General features: G+C 43.3%; 1 protein-coding gene across 2 annotated transcripts in view; it reads left to right on the plus strand.

The window, feature by feature from the left end:
- LOC138057257 (RNA-binding protein 5-like) overlaps positions 1-20064 on the plus strand; it is a 62553-nt gene that overhangs the window by 9259 nt on the left and 33230 nt on the right. The window contains exons 11-16 of one of the 2 annotated variants that reach the window (XM_068903298.1): positions 3771-3887; positions 4483-4595; positions 11898-12102; positions 16187-16220; positions 17107-17136; positions 19578-19741. In XM_068903298.1, coding sequence (XP_068759399.1) covers positions 3771-3887; positions 4483-4595; positions 11898-12102; positions 16187-16220; positions 17107-17136; positions 19578-19741 — 663 coding nt within the window. The remainder of the gene's footprint in view (positions 1-3770; positions 3888-4482; positions 4596-11897; positions 12103-16186; positions 16221-17106; positions 17137-19577; positions 19742-20064) is intronic. The other variant, XM_068903300.1, reaches the window with a different exon arrangement.

Consider the following 20064-nt stretch of genomic DNA (forward strand, 5'->3'; position numbering starts at 1 on the left):
GGACAACACATCCAGTTGCCGTCTGCGTCTCAAAAATGTGCATACTTAAGCTCCCTGATAGTGACAAGCAACAGGAAAAAGAGCAGGAACGAGCACGAGAGAGGAGGCGATGAAACTTGAGAAAGTTAAGCGAAGGCAGCCTCGAGAGAAGCTGAAGAAGGAGAAGAAGAGAAACTTTCAATGAAAATCGGTGTAAAGCTGAGAGAAATTGAGTGAGAGACAAAACCTGTTATTTACAACGGTTAGCTTTCAGGTCAGCTATAGACAGTTGACCAGGGGATCAGGCAAACCATTGTCAATGTGAAGGGACCGCACTGCACTGAGGTATACCTTGATGGATGAGTGGTGAAGATTATCGGCCAACAGTGATGCAAAACGCATAAGTGACTGTTCGTCGGCTGGCGCAAGGGCCCCTTCTGGACTCAAAAGGCCCTCCTGACGACAGAACTTGTCATAGCGGTGCTGGGCAGATAAGTAAACCTGACGTGTAGATGGAGGGAGGCCCTGAGTGAGAAAAAACTGGCATCTCGCTGTCAGGTAACTTGCAGTGCTTTCAGGAGAGCTGGAGGAATTGGCGTTGGAGTTTCTGCAGCTTGTGGGGCCAGGTGCCGAAAACGCTGCAGCTGGAAACCAGAGAGAGAATCCGCGACAAGGTTAGCTTTTCCACAAACTGATGACGCTGTAAAAGAAAATTAATGGCGCACTGCTAACAATGCCAAGTAACGCAACAAAACCATTAAGTCTGCATCTCTAGAGGTACCTGACGACAATACAGCCACCACTGACTCGTTATCACATAGGAACTCAACCTGCAGCGAAGATCACTGAGAACCCCACAAATGAGCTGCCACAACAATCGGAAACAGTTCCTTATAAGCAGTACATAGATGTTGTTGAGAAGCCGACCACGTAACAAAAAACCATTGGCTGTTGAAAATCACTCCAAAGCCCAGGGAGCCTGCGACATCTGACAAGACTTGGAAGTCAGGGAGAGGGGCCCAAGCAGGCATCAACAAAAAACTAAGACCATCCCAGCTCTAATACAATTCCCGCCACCAAGTCAGGTCCAAATGAAATGCCCGGTTTAGCCGAATAAGGTGGTCGTTACGCCTGAATGTACCTAACAAGTTAATCATCTGGTGGAAAAATGTCCTCCCCTGGGGGGCAATCTTACAGATGTTGTAGTTTGAAATGTACTTTAGGTCAAAATGATTTCAAGCTAGGTCAAAATATTTTGAACTAGGTTATTTTGTTTCAACCTAGGTTATTATGAACTGTCTAAAAAAGGGTTTCCCTTTTTTTTGGGGATGTAATTTAAAAAATGGGGCCTGGATTTTTAGGGGGAATAAAAAAGAAAGCACCTTTCCGTTCTTCGTCCACCTACCGTCTCTCCCTCTCCTTTCCCCTTACTGTCTTTGCTTACTACCAACGGACTGTGTCACTTATTACCTTGAACTTTCACAACATTCCATGCCGCTCCAAGGATTCGAACCCTCGCACCATAGGACATCTGAGATTACGTCTCCTCAGTATTAACCGCCAAGCGATCGAATCAGCAACTGAAAGCGTCCAGATGTTTTTTCTACCAATGAGTTTAAGCTATTTCCAAGCCTTCACGACAACTACCATTTCGCACATGCGTAAATGACATAAAGTGAGACTTCATACACAGTTAAAAGGCTGCAGATGAAACTTTGTGAAGAAGTTAAAGGGTCCATAGGCTAAATTTATCTAAAGAAGAATGAAAAACAGTCTGAGTCTCCAGTGCAACGAAAGCAAAAATTGTTTGAAAGAGGTGGACTCTTGATTCTGAAGGACAAATAGTCAAATATTGTACGAATTAAGTTTTGTTACGTCGCTATGCAAAATACACCTGGTCCAGGAACAAGGCATCATTTCTAGTCATGATATAACAAACGGATTTTCGCCGCAAACACAGCGTTCCCACAGTGAAAAAGAGATGGTGGCACAGGCAAATAGAACAACAAAAGATAACCTTTACAGTTTAATCAAAGAAAAGAACTCGTCTCCGAACCACTGGTGTCATCATCTTGGAGAAACCGCTTGTAAAAAACACATAACCATTCACAGAACAATTGGCAAAATGCCGTATGAAGTTGTTTTTGGAATCTCTCGGAGAAAAGAAGTTAAAAAGCCACAAATGATTGGACAAGTCACAACTACATCACATGCAGAGCAGGAAAATGGTGAATAATTTGAAAAAGTGGCAGGATGAGCTTGACATTAAAGGAGAGCGGTGTCTGACACTTGCCAAATGCAGACCGTGGACTACAGACTAACCCTGAATCACAGTTATTGAAAGCTAACGGCTAAAAAATGGGTCCTGAGACTTAAATACTGTTTATCAGCACTGTTTGAAATGGGTTTTCAACTTAAATACTGCTTGTCAGCGCTATTTGCAGGCAGCCAGCAGTCTATCTTTTGTCGTTATCATGCACCAGAAAGGGAAGAAGAAAAAGAAGAAGTTCGAACTTCAGGATTATGTGGCGCTGAAAATTAATAAAATGGAAAAGGAAACGCCCCTTCATCCAAATGTGCTACTTACTCAAATCCGAGATCTTGAAGGGGACTGTCCCAAAATAATCACAAAATTTGGATTTATCACTACAAGCAGACTCAGCAAAATTGAAAAAAAGTAACAAATATTTTATTTCATAATTCAAAAGATATAACACTTACAAGAGCCTACAAAATGACTTCTAATCAATAGATTATTAGACCCTTTTCCTGACTTTTCAAAGTTTTGTTTTTACTTGCCTTTGATTAATATGAATTCAAAGTAAGCAAAAGATAGAGGAAATAACTAAGCAAATTAAAAATCAACAATACATCATGTATGTGTTTCAGTTCTTCTATTCCTTGGACAATAATTCAATATTGTTGCCCTCTGCCATCCTAAGGAGATTCATCAATGAACAATGTCCTAAAAAGCTCTGAGAAAGAAAAGTACAATCGGTTATCATGCATTGTATGCCTAACCTCAATCTTAATGCTAACCATTTAAAATCAGTGCCTAGACTTAACAACCATTGGGGTTTTATAAAATACTCATGAAAATCTAAGCTGCACTAAGTTCATCCCCTTTCCTCTAGGACTAATTTACTAACCAATATATTACATGTACTTACTAATATTGATGGGTTTTTGTTGATGTTTCCTACTATCAATTTCAACCTAGCTTAAAATAATATGACCTAGGTTGAAACAAAATGACCTAGTTTGGTTGCAAATTAACCTAAGGAACAAAATGACCTGCAACACAGACATGGTGGAGTTGACCAATAAGGGACTCCACTTCACGATGTTTGCAGAAACGCTTAGCTGACCATGTATCTAACAGAGCAATGATCCTATCTCTCTTCTCCACCGGCAGCCAGGCCTGTAGATTTTGAGTGGACCTAGATGTTGTTAACCTTTTCACCCGTAAAGCAGCTTTCATTGACGAGTGAAATAATCTGGTGTTAGACAGAGTAAAATCTATAAGTATCACTCTTAGGAGGGAAGGGTTAAAGGGGACATTGTTTTTGAGTGCACCTTGATGTTGTTAACCTTTTCACCTCTGAAGTAGCCCCCATTGAAGAGTAAAATCATCTGATGTTAGGCAGAGTAAAATCTCTAAGTAGCCATATTAGTGGTGAAAGGGTTGATTAGTGAAGTTCATTTCTGATCTGTTTATTGCCAGCTAAGGAAATGTTTTGGTCATTATTGATGTTTAATGTCAATGAAACTAATTTTTACTCTTATTTTAGATACGAAAAGCTCTAGTGGAAATTACAGCCCTTCCAATATATGATGTTCGTTTAATAAGGGATAAATTAACGAGCACGTCAAGAGGTTTTTGTTTTGTTGAGCTGGGATCCATTGAGGTAATGAATTATCATTAAGTTTAACCCTTAACTTTGTAGTAGGAGAGTAGTTGCCCAATGGCAAAGTGAGTTGATAGGCAGGGCTACCAAGTGATGTGAGGTAACTGTGGCAACTAGCCATGGACCAAACTTGGCATTTGTCCCACTGTGGGAATAGTGAAAGAGATACAATGTACTTATCACGTGGTACCTCCTGTAGATGGGGGGGGGGGGGGGGGGGTTCGGTGTTAGTAAAGGCAAAACAAGCAGGAATACTAAGGAAGGGCAAGTTTTTAGGGACTCTGGTCAAGCAAAATTGCATGGCACTATAATGATTTACAATACTAAAACAATAGCGGGTACTATTAGAGCTAAATATTGCGAAAAGACAACTTGAATCTCCTGGGAAAACAAAACACAGCTCAGTTGAAGGTTATGGAATAAAGCACTGTTAATCCATTGACTCTCGGGGGTTCCCCATTGACGAGAGAAATCGTCTGGCGTTAAACAGAGTAAAATACCAAGTCTGGCCAGTTCAGGCCGGTTTGGGTGTCAAAGTGTTAAGTTACCGCACTACCACACATACGCAATGCGTGCCAATTTTTCTTTTACGCAGGAAGCAAGTCAATTGCTAGAGATCATTTCTAACATGCAACCACACTTTACCATTGATGATCGAATTGTCACTGCTTCTTATGCCAAGCATGACAATCCCCCTAAACAAAACAGGTAAGACGTGTTAAGCTTGTGACAACTTTGTATCCTGTTCAAGTGGAGAAAGACTTGTGAGCATAGTGGGGGCAAAACTCAAGAATGGTGCAATAATGGCTAAATCAGAGAATAGTAGAGCCAATTTAGGCACAATTCTCTGATTTAGTCGCAGAGATGCTCTCGATGGTATTCTCTAATTTTACGACTTCCATAGTAAAACGTCTCAGATTCGCTGATTTTACCAATGCATCTAGTGAAAGTTCTCCAATTGAACAATTTTCCCTATTCTCCAATTTGAACTCTCCATCTAGAGAAAAGTGTCCGATTGTATGATTCTTCTGATTCTGAAATTTACCACTTCATGTTACCATTAGTAGCCCAAAATTCAATTGTAATGAGGACAAATTTAATACATGTAAACGATGAGTCTAATAACGTAACTCAAAAAACTCAAGCTAACACAATGTCTGAGACAAAATGTTCTCGCAATCTGGTATTGCTTACAGCTGTACATCCTCAGAAAAAAATTGAGGACGGTGTGGCTGTACAACAACAACAACAATTATTTATTTGTACCTTAATTAGACAGAAATAATACAAGATGTTATTAATATAACAGCGAAAGCCAGTAACAGGGCGCCTGCAGGCTAATACGTGTAATTTAAAATTGGCTTCAAATTAGTGACGATGAGCGCTATTTTTTCCTCCTCTATTTATGGTACTTGGGAATTTTAAATATAGTTAAATAAAATTTAACATAGTTAACGACTAGGAGCTAGTCTGGTCAGTAGTGTTTTGCAGGCGGTTGTTAGTGTCTTGGCCGTCTGGTAGCGTTGTTCAGCGTTTTGGTGCGTTCTGTAGCGTTTGTTATAGTTACATGGTTCACGACCGGGAGCTAGTCCGGTCAGTAGCGTTTTGCAGGCGTTTGTTAGCGTTGTTATGCGTTTTTGTAGCGTTTGCAGCACTCTTTAGGTTGGGGGAGCCCTGGGGCTGACATGGTTCAGCGGTATTCCTGCGTAGTGCATGCGTTGTCCAATGTGCTTGCAGCGTGTTTGTTGGCGTGGCGTTGTGAGTCGGTTTAGGAGTTTAGTGGTTCTCGGCGTTCTTCTTCTCGCTTCGTTGGCTATCTCGGTCGCTGTCCAGGTTGAAATAGAAGTTCTTTGATCTTTGACCGTCTCCATCTCGTCTTCACCGCCGTGTTGTGGTTCGTCTTACCTTCTCTTGTACCAGTTCCGATAGTCGGCTCGTCGCTCAGATAGCGTGGCGTTTCTTTGGCGGGCTTAGTGTAGCGGTTCCCAGTTGTGGTCAACAAAAGAAAAACAACAATAGAGAAAACACAAGGATTTCTTCCGTCATCGACCGTGGTTTCCTCGCCCTCTGTCGTGTCTGTTGGTTTGTCTTTACTCGCTCATCGCTCTTTCGTGCTTCGGACCATCGTGTGCTCCGATACGTTTATTTTGGCGGGCTTAGTGTAGCGGTTCCCAGTTGTGGTCAACAAAGGAATAAATTCTAAGGATTTCGTCAGTCATCGACCAGGGTTTTTTCTTCGGCGGCTGTCGTGTTTATTGGTTTGTCTTTCCTTCACTCGTCGCTCTTTCGTCCCTGGACCGTAGTGTGATCGCCGATCCGTTAACGTGGCCAAAGGATTTCGTCCTTCATCGCCCGCGGTTTTTTCTCGCTCTCTGTCGTGTTTGTTGGTTCGTTTTTCACTTCTTTTTCGTGGTCGCCTCTAACTCGCTCGTCGCTGGTTGGTGTTCGATCATACATCATGCCGAACCCACCTCGTTCAACCAACAATAGCTTGTCCGCTGGACTTCGTTCGGAGGACATACCTCTCTTGTCCCCCGCGCCGATGGTGGTTTCTACGGCTCCCTCTGGCCCCGTGGCGCCTTTGGCCGTCGATTCGATCGCCGAGGCTGTTGGTCGCGCGCTTGGAAGCACCCTTCCGACTATCATCTCTTCAATTCAAGGGAGCGCCCCCTCGCCATTACCCCCTTCCGTCCTTGGCACTTCTGTTGGCGTCACTCCATCTAGCTCCTCTGGATCGACTGCTGTTTCTTGTGATGTCAATGTCTCGTCTATGGCTTTTGGGGCGTCATCAGGTACGTTTACTTTGCCTGCCTTTGTTCCTACTTTTTCTCCCATGTCTGCCATCACTGACTCGAGCGCGGCCCACTTCGTGGCCCCCATCACCTCTCTATTCGCGAGTCCCAGTGTATCTGGCAGCCTGCCAAGTTTTGGTAACTCTGGATCAGTGCCTACGTCTGAGAAGGCTTTCATTGTTGGTCCTGGTCATGCACCAGTCCCGGCAAAATTGGCCAAGAAGATCATCGAGGGCCAGTTCGTGGAGTTGGCGGATCTACTTACAGTCAATCTCCGAGCTGGGGATCAGGAACCACAGACCTTCCTGGAGGGTAAACTCCTGGTGTCCAACGTAAAACGCAGGCAGGTTGAAATCAAGGATATTCTTACTTGGACTGAGGCCTTCACGATTTTCCAGCTGGTCCTGTGTGCCTCTCACCCCCTGCGTTGGTTAGACTTGACCAGATATAAGCTGCTCATTATTCAAACAGCCCGCCAATATCCAGGTCTGGCTTGGCTTGAATACGATCTGGCCTTCAGAAGGGATGCCGCTGCCTCGGGCCTTACGGATTGGTCCAAAATGAATTTGGATCTGTATAGTTTTCATTTGCGTTTGCCAGCATCGTCCTCACTGCAACCAAGGCCGTCTTCCCTTTCCGGGTTTCCTCAGTCTTCCTCAGACAGCCCAGACTCCCACCGACGCACACCATTCTGCCATTCCTGGAATGAAGGGAAATGCCGGTGGCTATTTGGGAAGTGCAAGTTCCGCCACAACTGCAGCAATTGCGAGGGAGAGCATACCAAGGCTAACTGCCCCTTTCCCCGCTCAGCTGGATTTCGTTCCCGTTCCCGCTCCCCCTCCCCTGGAGGGAGCAGGGGACAGTACTGAGGGGCGAGGTTCGCCCAGTGTTGTGTTTGTACATAGTTTGAATGATGTGATTGCGTTGCCTCGCCAGCCGAATGGATTGCCTCAGTTGGCAAAGTTGTTTTGTCCTGTTCCAGTTTCAGTTCCAGTCTCAGTTCCCGTTTCTGTTCCAGTTAAGCCCAGCGTTCCAGTTGTCTCTTTTGCCCCGTTATCTCCGGTGTCTCAGGTCACACCATTACAGTTGGATCAATTTCAAGCCGAATTATGCCACCATCCCAACAAGTCAGCTGTGGCATTTGTGACTTCTGGCATACGGGATGGATTTCGGATAGGCTTTGACCCATCCTTGGTGTCCCTCAAATCTGCATCTTCAAACATGCGTAGCTCTGCTGAGCACCCATCAGTGATTGACTCCTACTTGCAAGCTGAAGTCTCTTCTGGCAGGGTGGCAGGTCCTTTTCCAGTGCCCCCGCTTCCGTCATTGCAAATAAGTCGTTTCGGGGTGATCCCCAAAACTAATCAGCCTGGGAAGTGGCGTCTCATTTTAGACCTATCATCCCCAGAGGGGCAAAGCGTCAATGACGGCATCCCTAAGCCCCCGTTTACAGTTCAGTATGTTTCAGTGGATGCTTTCATTGATGGCATAATGTCTCTGGGTCGAGGAACGTTAATGGCCAAGTTCGACGTGGCCAGTGCATATCGGAATGTGGCTATCCACCCAGACGATCGCCCCCTTCTTGGCATGAAGTGGCGTGGGCAATATTTTGTGGATTTGGTGCTCCCTTTTGGGCTGCGTTCAGCACCATTTATTTTCACCGCCATTGCAGACCTGGTTGAATGGATCCTGGTTCACAATTATGAGGTTACATTTCTCCGTCATTACTTGGACGATTTCCTCACTTTGGGCCCACCGGCGTCTCCTGTGTGCCACAACAACCTTCAAACCTGCGTTCGTCTGTGTTCAAAACTTGGCCTTCCCCTTAATCCAGATAAGTTGGAGGGACCCGCGACTCGTCTTACAATCCTTGGGATTGAACTTGACTCCGAGAACCTTCAGGCTCGCCTTCCGACTGACAAGAGAGATAGGATTGTTTCACTGTTAGATGAGTGGTCGGAAAAACGTTTTTGTAAACGTCGCGAGCTGGAATCCCTGATTGGCCATCTCCATCACGCCTGCAAGGTCGCCCCACAGGGTAGGACATTCCTTCGTCGGATGATCGACTTGCTTTGTGCCTTTCGCCGTGATGATCACCCCATTAGGCTTAACCAGGAATTTCGGCGGGATTTAACCTGGTGGCGGGAACTGTTCCAAACTTGGGATGGCCTCAGTTTTTTCTGCATGCCCACATGGGCACCTCTCCCGGACTTCCAGGTCTCATCGGATGCAGCGGGCTCTTTGGGCTATGGAGCTATTTTTAAATCCCACTGGTTTGCTGGTGCCTGGTCAGCTGCACAAAGTTCCTCATCTATAGCGTACAAGGAGCTCTTCCCAATTGTAGTGGCAGCCTATCTGTGGGGCTGTCAGTGGGTATCTCGGCGGGTCGAGTTCTTTTGTGACAACGAGTCTGTGGTGGCCGTACTTAAGTCTGGCACCTCGCGGGACAAAAACCTAATGGTGTTGCTGCGTTATTTGACTATGCTGGCCATCCATCATTCCTTCTCATTTACAGCTTCATCTGTTCGAGGCAAAGCTAATCCAGTTGCTGATGCACTCTCTCGATTCCAATTTCAGCGGTTCAGACGCCTGGAGCCACAGGCCGACCCAACCCCGTCTCCTATTCCTGCTTCCCTTCTGGCAGCGCTTCAGATGCCTTGACTCAGAAGTGTCGGTTCTTACTTACCCAAGGTCTTGCACCTTCCACCCGACGAGTGTACCGATCCGCCCAACGTCGATTTACAGACTTTTGCCGCCAGGATGGTCGTGCAAACCAGGATGGCTCCATCCCCCCAGCCACTGAGGAGACTCTCATGCGCTTTGCTTCCTTCCTGGCCGACAACCTGAACCATTCCTCCATCAAGGTCTATCTATCAGCAGTGCGCTCCCTTCACATTGACCATGGCCTTCCCGACCCGCTAGTCAACTGTCTTCGTTTGCAGCGTCTGCTAAGGGGTATTAAGCGAGTTCAAGGTCCAGTGTCACCCAGGCGCCTACCTATCACCGTTGATCATCTGAAGGTCATTCAGTGCTCTTTGGACCTGTCTACTAGAGACCATGTGATGTTGTGGGCTGCGTGCTGCTTGGCATTTTTTGGGTTTTTGCGTGCGGGCGAATTCACGGTCAACTCGGCCTTTGATCCTCACACCCATATGACTGTTAGCGACCTGCAAGCGGACTCCTTGGTGAATCCCTCTTGTTTCAAAGTCCGTATCAAATGTTCCAAGACAGACCCCTTCCGTGCGGGTTGTGATATCTACTTGGGGCGTGGCTCGGGCTCTGTGTGCCCCATAACAGCGTTGGGCACGTACTTGTCTCTGCGTGGGTCTGCTCCAGGGCCCCTGTTCTTGTTTAGTGATGGTCGTCCTCTTACCCGGCAGCAGCTATCATCCTTTTTGCAGTCTACCCTTCATGGGGCTGGGTACTCCGGCGCCTACTCCGGCCATAGTTTCCGGATTGGGGCGGCGACCACTGCAGCGGCACGTGGTGTTCCGGATCACCTGATCAAAACCTTGGGGCATTGGTCGAGCGAGGCATACCAGATCTATATCAGAACTCCAGTTAGTTCCATTGTCCGTGTTTCCTCCCAGTTGGTGGCGTAACAGGTAGTGGATTTCTCTGGTTACCAGCGGGGGTGGGTGCCTCAGGTTTGGGCTATCGGGGGCTTAGGCCTAGTTGCCCCGAGCCCCCTTGCTCCGGGTTCTTCTTACCCGGAGATCCCTTCGGCATGGCGCGGGGGGCTCGTGGCTTGGTTGCGGGTTGGGCAGGCCAGTCGGGTGTTCTAGCGCCTTGGGGATGTGACTGCGGTTGCAGCCCCCAGGCTTCCTGGGCACCTACCCTCCACTGGCGACGTGGGCGTTAAATATAGTTAAATAAAATTTAACATAGTTAACGACTAGGAGCTAGTCTGGTCAGTAGTGTTTTGCAGGCGGTTGTTAGTGTCTTGGCCGTCTGGTAGCGTTGTTCAGCGTTTTGGTGCGTTCTGTAGCGTTTGTTATAGTTACATGGTTCACGACCGGGAGCTAGTCCGGTCAGTAGCGTTTTGCAGGCGTTTGTTAGCGTTGTTATGCGTTTTTGTAGCGTTTGCAGCACTCTTTAGGTTGGGGGAGCCCTGGGGCTGACATGGTTCAGCGGTATTCCTGCGTAGTGCATGCGTTGTCCAATGTGCTTGCAGCGTGTTTGTTGGCGTGGCGTTGTGAGTCGGTTTAGGAGTTTAGTGGTTCTCGGCGTTCCCTCCCTCTCCCCCCCCCCCGGGTGTTTTTTTTTTGTGTGTGTTTTTTTTTGTGTTTTTTTTGTGCTCTTTTTTTTTTTGTGTGTTCTTATTATTATTATTATTATTCCACTGAGCTATCTGGCTCAAGTGTGACGGGTGCCTTAGGGGGGCCTGGCGCGGGGGGCTCGTGGCTTGGTTGCGGGTTGGGCAGGCCAGTCGGGTGTTCTAGCGCCTTGGGGATGTGACTGAGGTTGCAGCCCCCAGGCTTCCTGGGCACCTACCCTCCACTGGCGACGTGGGCGTTAACCCACAGTATAGGGGTCAAACTAGGTAAGAAAGGTGTACAGTGTGAGAGAATTGGGAAAAGTTTGTAAAAACTATAAAAAGAAATCTTTTTATGTGTCTGTCTAATATTTTCCTTTTTTGTATGAGATTTTGCATGTGTCTTTGAGTTGTGCATGCAACAGAGTTTGAGTAGTGCCCTCCCCTACCACAATAACAATGGTAGAAGGTATTGAAAAAGGAGCCTCTTCATTGCCGTTGACTGCGGTCAGCCTCTTTTTTTTTTATTTCATTTGCCACATAATACAATTTTTATTAGGGAAAGAAAAGCCATAACAAAAGAGATACTGTAACAATACAATCAGGTAATTAGTGAATCTAGTTCAAGATAACATAGTGATGGGGAACTAAGTACAAGCAATTAGGTTAAAAAAGAAAAGAAAATTAATAAAGAACTAAACTAAGGGATTAGAGAATAATTTGTGGCAGGGAAATCTCAGTGAAGCCTTAGGGCTTATTACATAAAATTAATTGAGACTTGCCCCCATTGTTAAGGATACTGACTCATAATAAGAACATAACATGTGCAGCAATTTGAATAATGATCAAAAAGTGAACTGAGGATAAGGTGCTAAGCTGTGTTCTATCTATTAGGATTTTTTTGATGAGTCGCATAGTCTTAGTTGAGTGTGGTTATTGGTTTGTTTTTGTTTTTGTTTTTAGTGCCACAGTTGCAGCTGCAGCCATTGAACAAGCTCAGTGGTCACAGATGCCCAGCTCATCTCAGACACAGCAGTCATCCAGTGTCGCAGCCAATGCCATGGCTCAAGCACAGGCTGCTGGTACCATGGGAACTGTTACAGCAGAAAGTTATGCTGCGCAAGCACAGGCGTATGATGCAGTCAGTTCTGCTACATATCAACAGCAGGTAAACATCCCAATTCTAATGAATAGTGGAATTACCGGTACATTGATGCAGGTAGGATGTTAGGATATATCAATGATTGCTGGTAATATTCAAATTCATTTGCTCAGATACTTGTCCAGGACTGCGAGTAACAACTCGCACTCTGATTTGATAAGAGTCATGATTTCAAATGATGACAAGTATTAAGAGTGGAAATGGAAAAGTGATCCTTGCACTTGTCTTATCTTTCAACGAAAGAAAAGTATAATATTATGGGATCGGCTATTCATCGAGTTACGAGTTGAGTTGAGTTTGAGTTGAGTTTGAGTTAAGATTGAGTTACAGTTCTTGGCGTTTTTCGGAATTAAAAGTAGTAAATATTCAGTACAAGTCACTTCGAAAACTGTTTTCTTCGCGTTGAAAGATATATTTGCATAAAATTTTGCAAAATGGCATGGCTTTCCAATGATCAAAACAATCTTATAATTATCACACCTTTCACGGCATCATTCTTGTTGCTACTGTTAAGTCTATCGACGTCAAAACGATACCTTAGAGAGATACATGGGCTGTATTGTTAAGCCAGTTAAAGCCGGCCCGGCGGCTACTATGAACCGTATTTGTCGTCCAGCATCATGGTCGATCAACACGCCGTAAACGAGAGGGAAACATTTGACGAAGTGAGCCCGCATTACGCTTTTTGCTCATAACCGCTGAAATTTCAAAAAAATCAATAAGTCAACACAACTGTTACTTATACGTTTGCAACTCTCCGAAATTTTGTAATGTTGGCAGTTAAACGAGCAGAGCATTTAAATAAATGAAAATGTTTGACCTAGTCACACATGTCGGAACACCATTTCACTGCAAAGTTGAACGACACAAGATGTTGAAAGTAATGCTTGATTGTTTCGCCTGGCCTTGATGGTATTACATTTTTCTTTTAAGTGCTATTAAGTGGTAACTTAAACTGTAAGTTATGAAATTAACTGCACGTTAATCCCTACTTCGGTCCGCTATGACATCTAGTTGCCTAGCTACAATCCCAGCCAAAAAGATGGTGACACCAACCCAAAATACAACCCCTTCCCCCCTTTTCAATGTTGATCGCGCTATGACTTTGGGCATTCGTGAGAAAAGTCAATAGTTTTTTTTTTCCAACAACTTCGAAAAGGGGGGAAGGGGTGAACTTATGTGTGGCATCAAGTGTCCCAGAAATTTATGACCGAGATTGGGTTGGGTCTAAAACAAAGGTCACTTTCAGTTTGACGGGTCACTTGTACTTGCAGGTCATTGTTTTACCTTTTCGAAAGTAACCCCAAACTCTCAATTTGCCTAACCCTAGGCCTAAAAGCCAAGTTTAGGTAATTAGGGTTTTGGGTTACTTTCGAAAAGGTAAAATAATGACCTGCCACGCATAGCCCATCAAAAGTGACCTGTGTTTTAGACCTGCAGCCCGGATTGTGTCACGGTGCCCGGTTCGCGAGTTACTTTGTGACTAGAAAGGTAACGGGTGCGATTTGCATTTTTTTTCGAAATCTATACTGGCCCCATTTTAAAATATGACTTGTTACTAAGCAGTGAAAACACTATGAAAAGAAGTTTGTTTCGCTCACCTTCTGTTTCCCATTTCTATATGGTAAGACTTGGGATCTTTGCGCAGTCCAGGTTCTGGTTCTCACACAATGGAATGTTGATAGTTAACCACAGAGTCGTTGGCAAGCGTTCAAAGTGGTGATCTTTAATTGTTAATTAAAAATTGTCTGTCTGGATCCCTACTCAACCAGTTAAAAAAAGGTCTACAAACAAGTTTTGAAATCAGAGTATTGAAATTGAAAGTATGTCTATGATCTGACCAAATCACGATAAACATTTCTTTCTGTCTACACTTCTACCATCCTAAAACTTGCACCGCTTTAAATCATGTTGCATAAATATAGTTTACGTCATAGAAAGTGCGGCGTACGGGGTTTTATTCACGAGTTGTTTGTGTTAAAAACCCGAACGAGCGAGGAACGAGCGAGTGAGGGTTTTTGACACATAAGACGAGAATTTTCATTAAGACGAGAATTTTCATTAAAATAGTTTTCTGACCGCAAATTAGAAACAAAAACTCACTAACAATACAACCAAATGCAAATTTAATTTAATTCAATAACAAAGTACGATTTGCACGAGATGCACGAGTGATTGGCATGGAAACGCCTTTACGCTATCGTTGATTGGTTATACTTCCACATGTGAAATAGCTGTACGCCATTCTGATTGGCTGTATAAGCCTTTTCCACATGTGAAAATAAAGCGTATAGATTTGTACAAATGAGCTTTATGGAATAAAATCCTCATGTTATGTGTAATAAAGCAGTTTACAGTTATTTCTCATTGTTTATTTATTTACTTGTTATATAACTTAATTAATTTTGGTTTTTCATGCACAGTTTCTTTTGTTTTTGTAAGAACATAAATGAGAACTGACAAAGGCACTTCTGTTCAAAGGCTTTGATCAGTAAGGGAAAAAACGCATTCCAGGTTCCGGATTCCATATTTTACATAAACACTCCTGCTGCTCACTAGTTCCAATAACGTTTAGCCGATCATGAAAACCACGCTGCTGGACGACAAACGGTACGTTTCATCGTTTAGCCGCCAGGGCTATAAGCTGGCTTAACAGTAAATCCCATCCTTAGCCTTACAAGAAGACATCTTTTCTGCGTCGATAGACTTGATCGCTAAAAGGAACAACCGCGCGCCAGTGGATCAGTTTGTTATGCAGGAGATCGTGAGTTCGACTCTGGCCGGACCCCCAACACTCAGGGTCTTAAAGTAATTGAGGAGAAAGCGCTGCCTTTGAAATAACATCCGCAAATGGTTAGACTTTCAAGTCTTCGCGAATAAGGACCATAAATCGCAGGTCCCGTCTCACAACCTTCAACATTCATAAACTGTGGGATATTAAAGATCGCTCTCACTAGTCGAAAAGAGTACGGTGTTGTGGTCTGGTCTTGCCATCAGCCATGTGGTCGACTTGGAATAATCTTCTGAAGGGACAACTGAAAGATGAGACCACATAACAGCAAAACAGACAGTTGTCAAATCGGAGGAGTCCAAGTGCTGAAACTGGTAAAGTGTTAAACAAGAATACTGCTGTGCATGAAATTTCAAGATTGTTTTGATCAGTTTAAAACCATTTCGCAAATATACACCTGTGCACTTCACGAAAACGGTGTTTGATGGTCTTCTCAGTGACTTCTACTTAATATTTATTAGATTTAAGTGCCAAAAATGCCAAAAACCGTAACTCAATATTAACTCAATCTTAACTCAAACTCAACTCAAACTCAACTCAACTCGTAACTCAATCAATAGTCTATCTCTAATATTATTATTCTTTCATTCATTGAGTCCTTCATGGGAACAACTGAGCCCAACATATTGACCTGCTTCCAACTGTGTGGCTCCATGGCTCAGTTGGTTGAGCATTGCACCGGCATCGCAGAGATCATGGGTTACAATCCCATGGGAACCACCCAAATTTTTCAGGTGTCTGTACGATAAGAGACAATGCTTAAAGAGGCCTTTTGCAACTAAGAATCACTTGGTACAAAATCCGCCATGCTGGAGGGCAAGCTCATTATTATTCCCCCACTGGGACATTAAAACAAAGAGACCTGAATCAGTCAAGCTTGACTTGCCTTTGTTTTAATGTCCCATTAGGTAGGGTAAAATACTAAGTCTGGCAGGCTTACGCCAGTTTGGACGTCAAAGGTTTGATGGGGACATTGTTTTTCAGTGAGTGATTAATTAACCCATTGACTCCCAGGGGTTCCCCATTAACAAGTAAAATCGTCTGGCGTTAGACAGAGTAAAATACTAAGTCTGGCCAGTTTAGGCTGGTTTGGACGTCAAAGGGTTAATTATTAGTGTTGGCATTGCAGGTATTTTGTGTTCCAAGGGACTTTCATATTGAATGCATGCTAAGGAAATTTAGCTTAGGCCCCGTTAAAAAACTTGTAGTACAGACCTTGAACTTGGTTAGTAAGAGTTACACGCAGGTATGTACGGTATCTCTTTATGATTATCTTTGTCCTTGTTTATGCCTTTTTAGTATCAGCAACAAGTCAGCACTCAAGGCACCACAGGTATACACTAAAATAGAATAAATTAGAACTCTCTGTTAAAGATGGGTCTGGTTTGCTTGTCATTGTGGCTGGCTTACAAGTTGGCAATTAGCCATATGCCTTGTGACAGATCTAAACAATTTTATTGAAATTCCTTTGTACATGTATAATTTATGTTAATACTTTGGTCCAATAAATCACTGCTTGTTTTTGTACTTGGGCTTAACCTTAACGTGTCATTAATGATTCCGAAGACAGTTTTCCAACTCGTTGGCACAGTATTTTTCTATCAACCTCTCCACGACTCTCTAATTATTTAATCTTCAAACTTCCTGAAGGGATCATGAAAGATTTACAACACAAGCAACTGTGGCATAGATTCCAACTGTTTGCACACAGGAATTTGAGGAATACTGGCTCTTACAGGCCAGCAAGAAAAGTTTAAGACCCCGACTTGCCCATTGGACAAGCAAACTCCATGATGGATTTCTTCAAGGTGTTCCTTCACTCTCCTGGGTTCATTAGTTATCAACGAAAACTACTTGTAAAATACTAAATGTCGTTTTGTCTTTTGACACCTTTTGAGTTCTTTCATCAATTGAGTGGGAAAGTGGTCAGAAAACGTTTCTTGCCTAAGGGTGAAATCTAATCCCAAACAACCAAACAGGTTTTCTTGAATGGTTCCTTAGAAAGAGTTGCCAGCGAAAAATTTTGTATTTGTGCAATTGCTACTATTATTTGCACCATGTATGTTAGGTCACTTTCACTTGAATCAAAAAACCTTCCTTTGATAAGGTTTTTTGTACAGTAGACGTTCAATTCTCCTGCTGAGCCTTTGTGATAACACACTTATGCATTAATTAGTCAACATTCTTTGTTACTAAACGTTTATTTTATTTTTCATAAGAAGCTGAGACAACAACTGTCCAAAGCCAAGGTACAATGAAATTTACTAATTTAGGGGAATTGCCAACTAGAATAACTTTGTCGGGTTGTTTTTTTTTTTTTCTTAACTGATTGATACTGGTACCAAATGATAGCTATTATTTTAAAGAATATTAGTGTGTAAACTAAATTAGCAAAGTGCTGAGTGAAATGGGAACTTAGCAAAGATCAAGATTATATTGAAGTCTGAACTTTAATGGGGACATTTTTCAGCAAGTGCTTAACCCATTGACTCCCAGGTGTTCCCCATTGACGAGAAAAATCGTCTGGCTTTAGACAGAGTAAAATAGTACCGTAAGTATGGCCAGTGCAGGCTGGCTTGGGAGTTCAAGGGGTGAGACTCAAAGCACATTGGAAAGTGCACCAAATCAAAGAGGTGACTACAAAAGAAGCCCTTTCTCCTCAGTTACAATTACAATACCCTTGTTTGGTCTGTCTAAAATTGAACCTCATACCTCCTACATACATGTTGTTGTCTTGTGCTCAATCATCCCAGTGCTTAATTCATTTGTTGGGTTCAACTTGCAACAGCTTAACCACTCCTAAACTTGCCTCCATTGACAAGTAAAATTGTCTGGTGTTAGATGGGGTAAAATCTATGAAGTCTCATAACTTGAAGTCTCTTGAGTCTAATCAGTTGATTTGATTTCTGTTAATTGTTGATTAATAAAGTTCCTCACTTCTTGGAGTCAAAGGGTTAAAGCAGAAGCACGTGACCTTGAAGCGTGTATCTTGCAACTCTTTTTCTTGGAACAAAGCTGAGGACACCAATTTTATGCCCAAATATGGACAAAAATAAGATCAAAGCTGTACGCGTGGGGAAAATGCGCAAGCTACGTTACATCCAAATAAGGAGATTTTTAAACTGAAAACCCCCCAGCTCTGAACCAGAGTTAAACACTTCAAGATCATGAGCATCACTCTTAAGGACAGTGCCTACTATTGTTATTGCGCATACGTTCTGTGCATCTCGAGACACTCTGGTTTCCTATCGGTGATGCTCACGAATACAGTGATTTTTTGCACAGTTTAAAACTATCAGGAGAAAGTAAATCTTAGTAAGTACTCTTGGTATCCAAAAAGAAAATTGGGGGTAACCATGCATTTTTCAGAGATAATTAACCCATTGACTCCTGGGGTTTCCCCATTGACGAGTAAAATCGTCTGGCGTTAGAGTAAAATACTAAGTCTTGCCAGTTTTGGCATCAAAGAGTTAAGTGTCAATTTGAGAAAGAACGTTATACGTTGCTTTGTATTTTAAAGCTTTTTACAAATATTATTCATCCATTATGTTTGAAAAATGCATGGTTACCCCCACTTTCCTTTTTGGATTTCAATAACACTTGTTAAGATCTACATTTTCTGCATAATCATAAACTGGAGCAAAAATAAATTTGAATTAGTAGGCACCGTCCTTAAAGGGGATATAGTTTTTGAATGGATGTAAAGGTTGAAACACATTGACTTGTGGAACCTGCTCACACCCCCTTTGATGAGTAAAATCGTCTGGCATTCATCATCAGTTCCTTCTCCCCTTATGGTTAATAGGGCCGGAAGTCATGCTCCTCCAAGATACCCTGTTTGCTGCTGCCAATCCTGCCTCAGCCCAAGAGTTGAAACCCATTGCCATTCGCTCTTTCTCCGCAGTCCTTCTCGACGTTTCTTTAGGTCTTCCTCTCTTACATTTCCCTTCTGGTGCCCATGTCAGGGCAACTCGTGATAGGCAGCTATTGTCCATGCGCAGCACATGCCCTATCCATTTCCACCTCCTTTTCCTAACTAGTTCGCTGATGGTCTCAGTACTGGCTCTCCTGCGCACTTCTTCATTGGACACGCGCATAGGCCAACAGAGTAAAATCTATGAAATGTCACTCTTGGGGGTCAATGGGTTAGAGGCTGTATTATGTAACTGTTGTTAGTTGTCGTATAGGATCTTCCTGATGGGGAAATAGGAATATGTAACTGTACCTCCATGAAAATTATCTTTGCTAGGAAGTTCCTACAACAAGTTGCAAAAATAGGTGCATTATAAATTTAGCTATTAGCTCTCACACTGCAGCCCACCTCTTCCCCCCCTTATCAGTGTTGCTAGCAAGACAAAAAAATTGTTGGAAACTTAAACAGTCAACATTGAAAGGGGGAGAGGTTTAAATTCTAGATACTGCAGGTATTGGGAGGTAGAAAAGGTGTTTTTTTTTTTAAATTGTCTCAATAATTTTGCAACTTGTTGTAGCATGGCTTGCAAAAACAAACTTGGTGATAGCTGAGCTGGGAGTCAAGGTGCATTCTTTTTTCGACGACTAAACACTAACACCTAAATAACATTTACTGCATTTGAAACAAACAAAGAGTTGATTGGCCGACAAGAATCTTTCAAGATTTCACTTTGTGTAAATTTCTTCTCAGATTGACTTTTTTTCTGTTTACTTTTAGCTGGTAATGCACAGTATCAAGTTACACAAAGTCATCAGAATGCAGCACAACAACAACAGCAGCAGCAGACTGGACCACAATCACTTTCAAACTATGTGTACGACCCTTCAACTGGTTACTATTATGATTCCACCACTGGACTCTATTATGATGCCAATACACAGGTAGTAACACTTTAAGAGGTCAATTATTTCACACTGTTAGCTATTTCAGTAAAGAGTCTTGGTCAGGGTCGTAGCCAGAAAAAAAAAATGACTGAGGCAATGTCCGTGGTTAAATTATCTTCGGAAGATTTTTAAGTGTTTATGATGAGTACAGATTAAAGACAACACTGGAATCACGCTTTATTTTAAACTTTCACGAAAAAATGACAGAGGCAAGTGCCTCGGTTTGCCTCATACTGGCTATGGCCCTGTTGGTAAGCCACTACACTATTGTCAGGACAATATTATTCCGACTGGACATCAATTTCCTTAGCTATACATCA

The sequence above is a fragment of the Montipora capricornis genome, chromosome 7 (assembly GCF_036669925.1).
Source record: "Montipora capricornis isolate CH-2021 chromosome 7, ASM3666992v2, whole genome shotgun sequence".
Taxonomy (NCBI): domain Eukaryota; kingdom Metazoa; phylum Cnidaria; class Anthozoa; order Scleractinia; family Acroporidae; genus Montipora; species Montipora capricornis.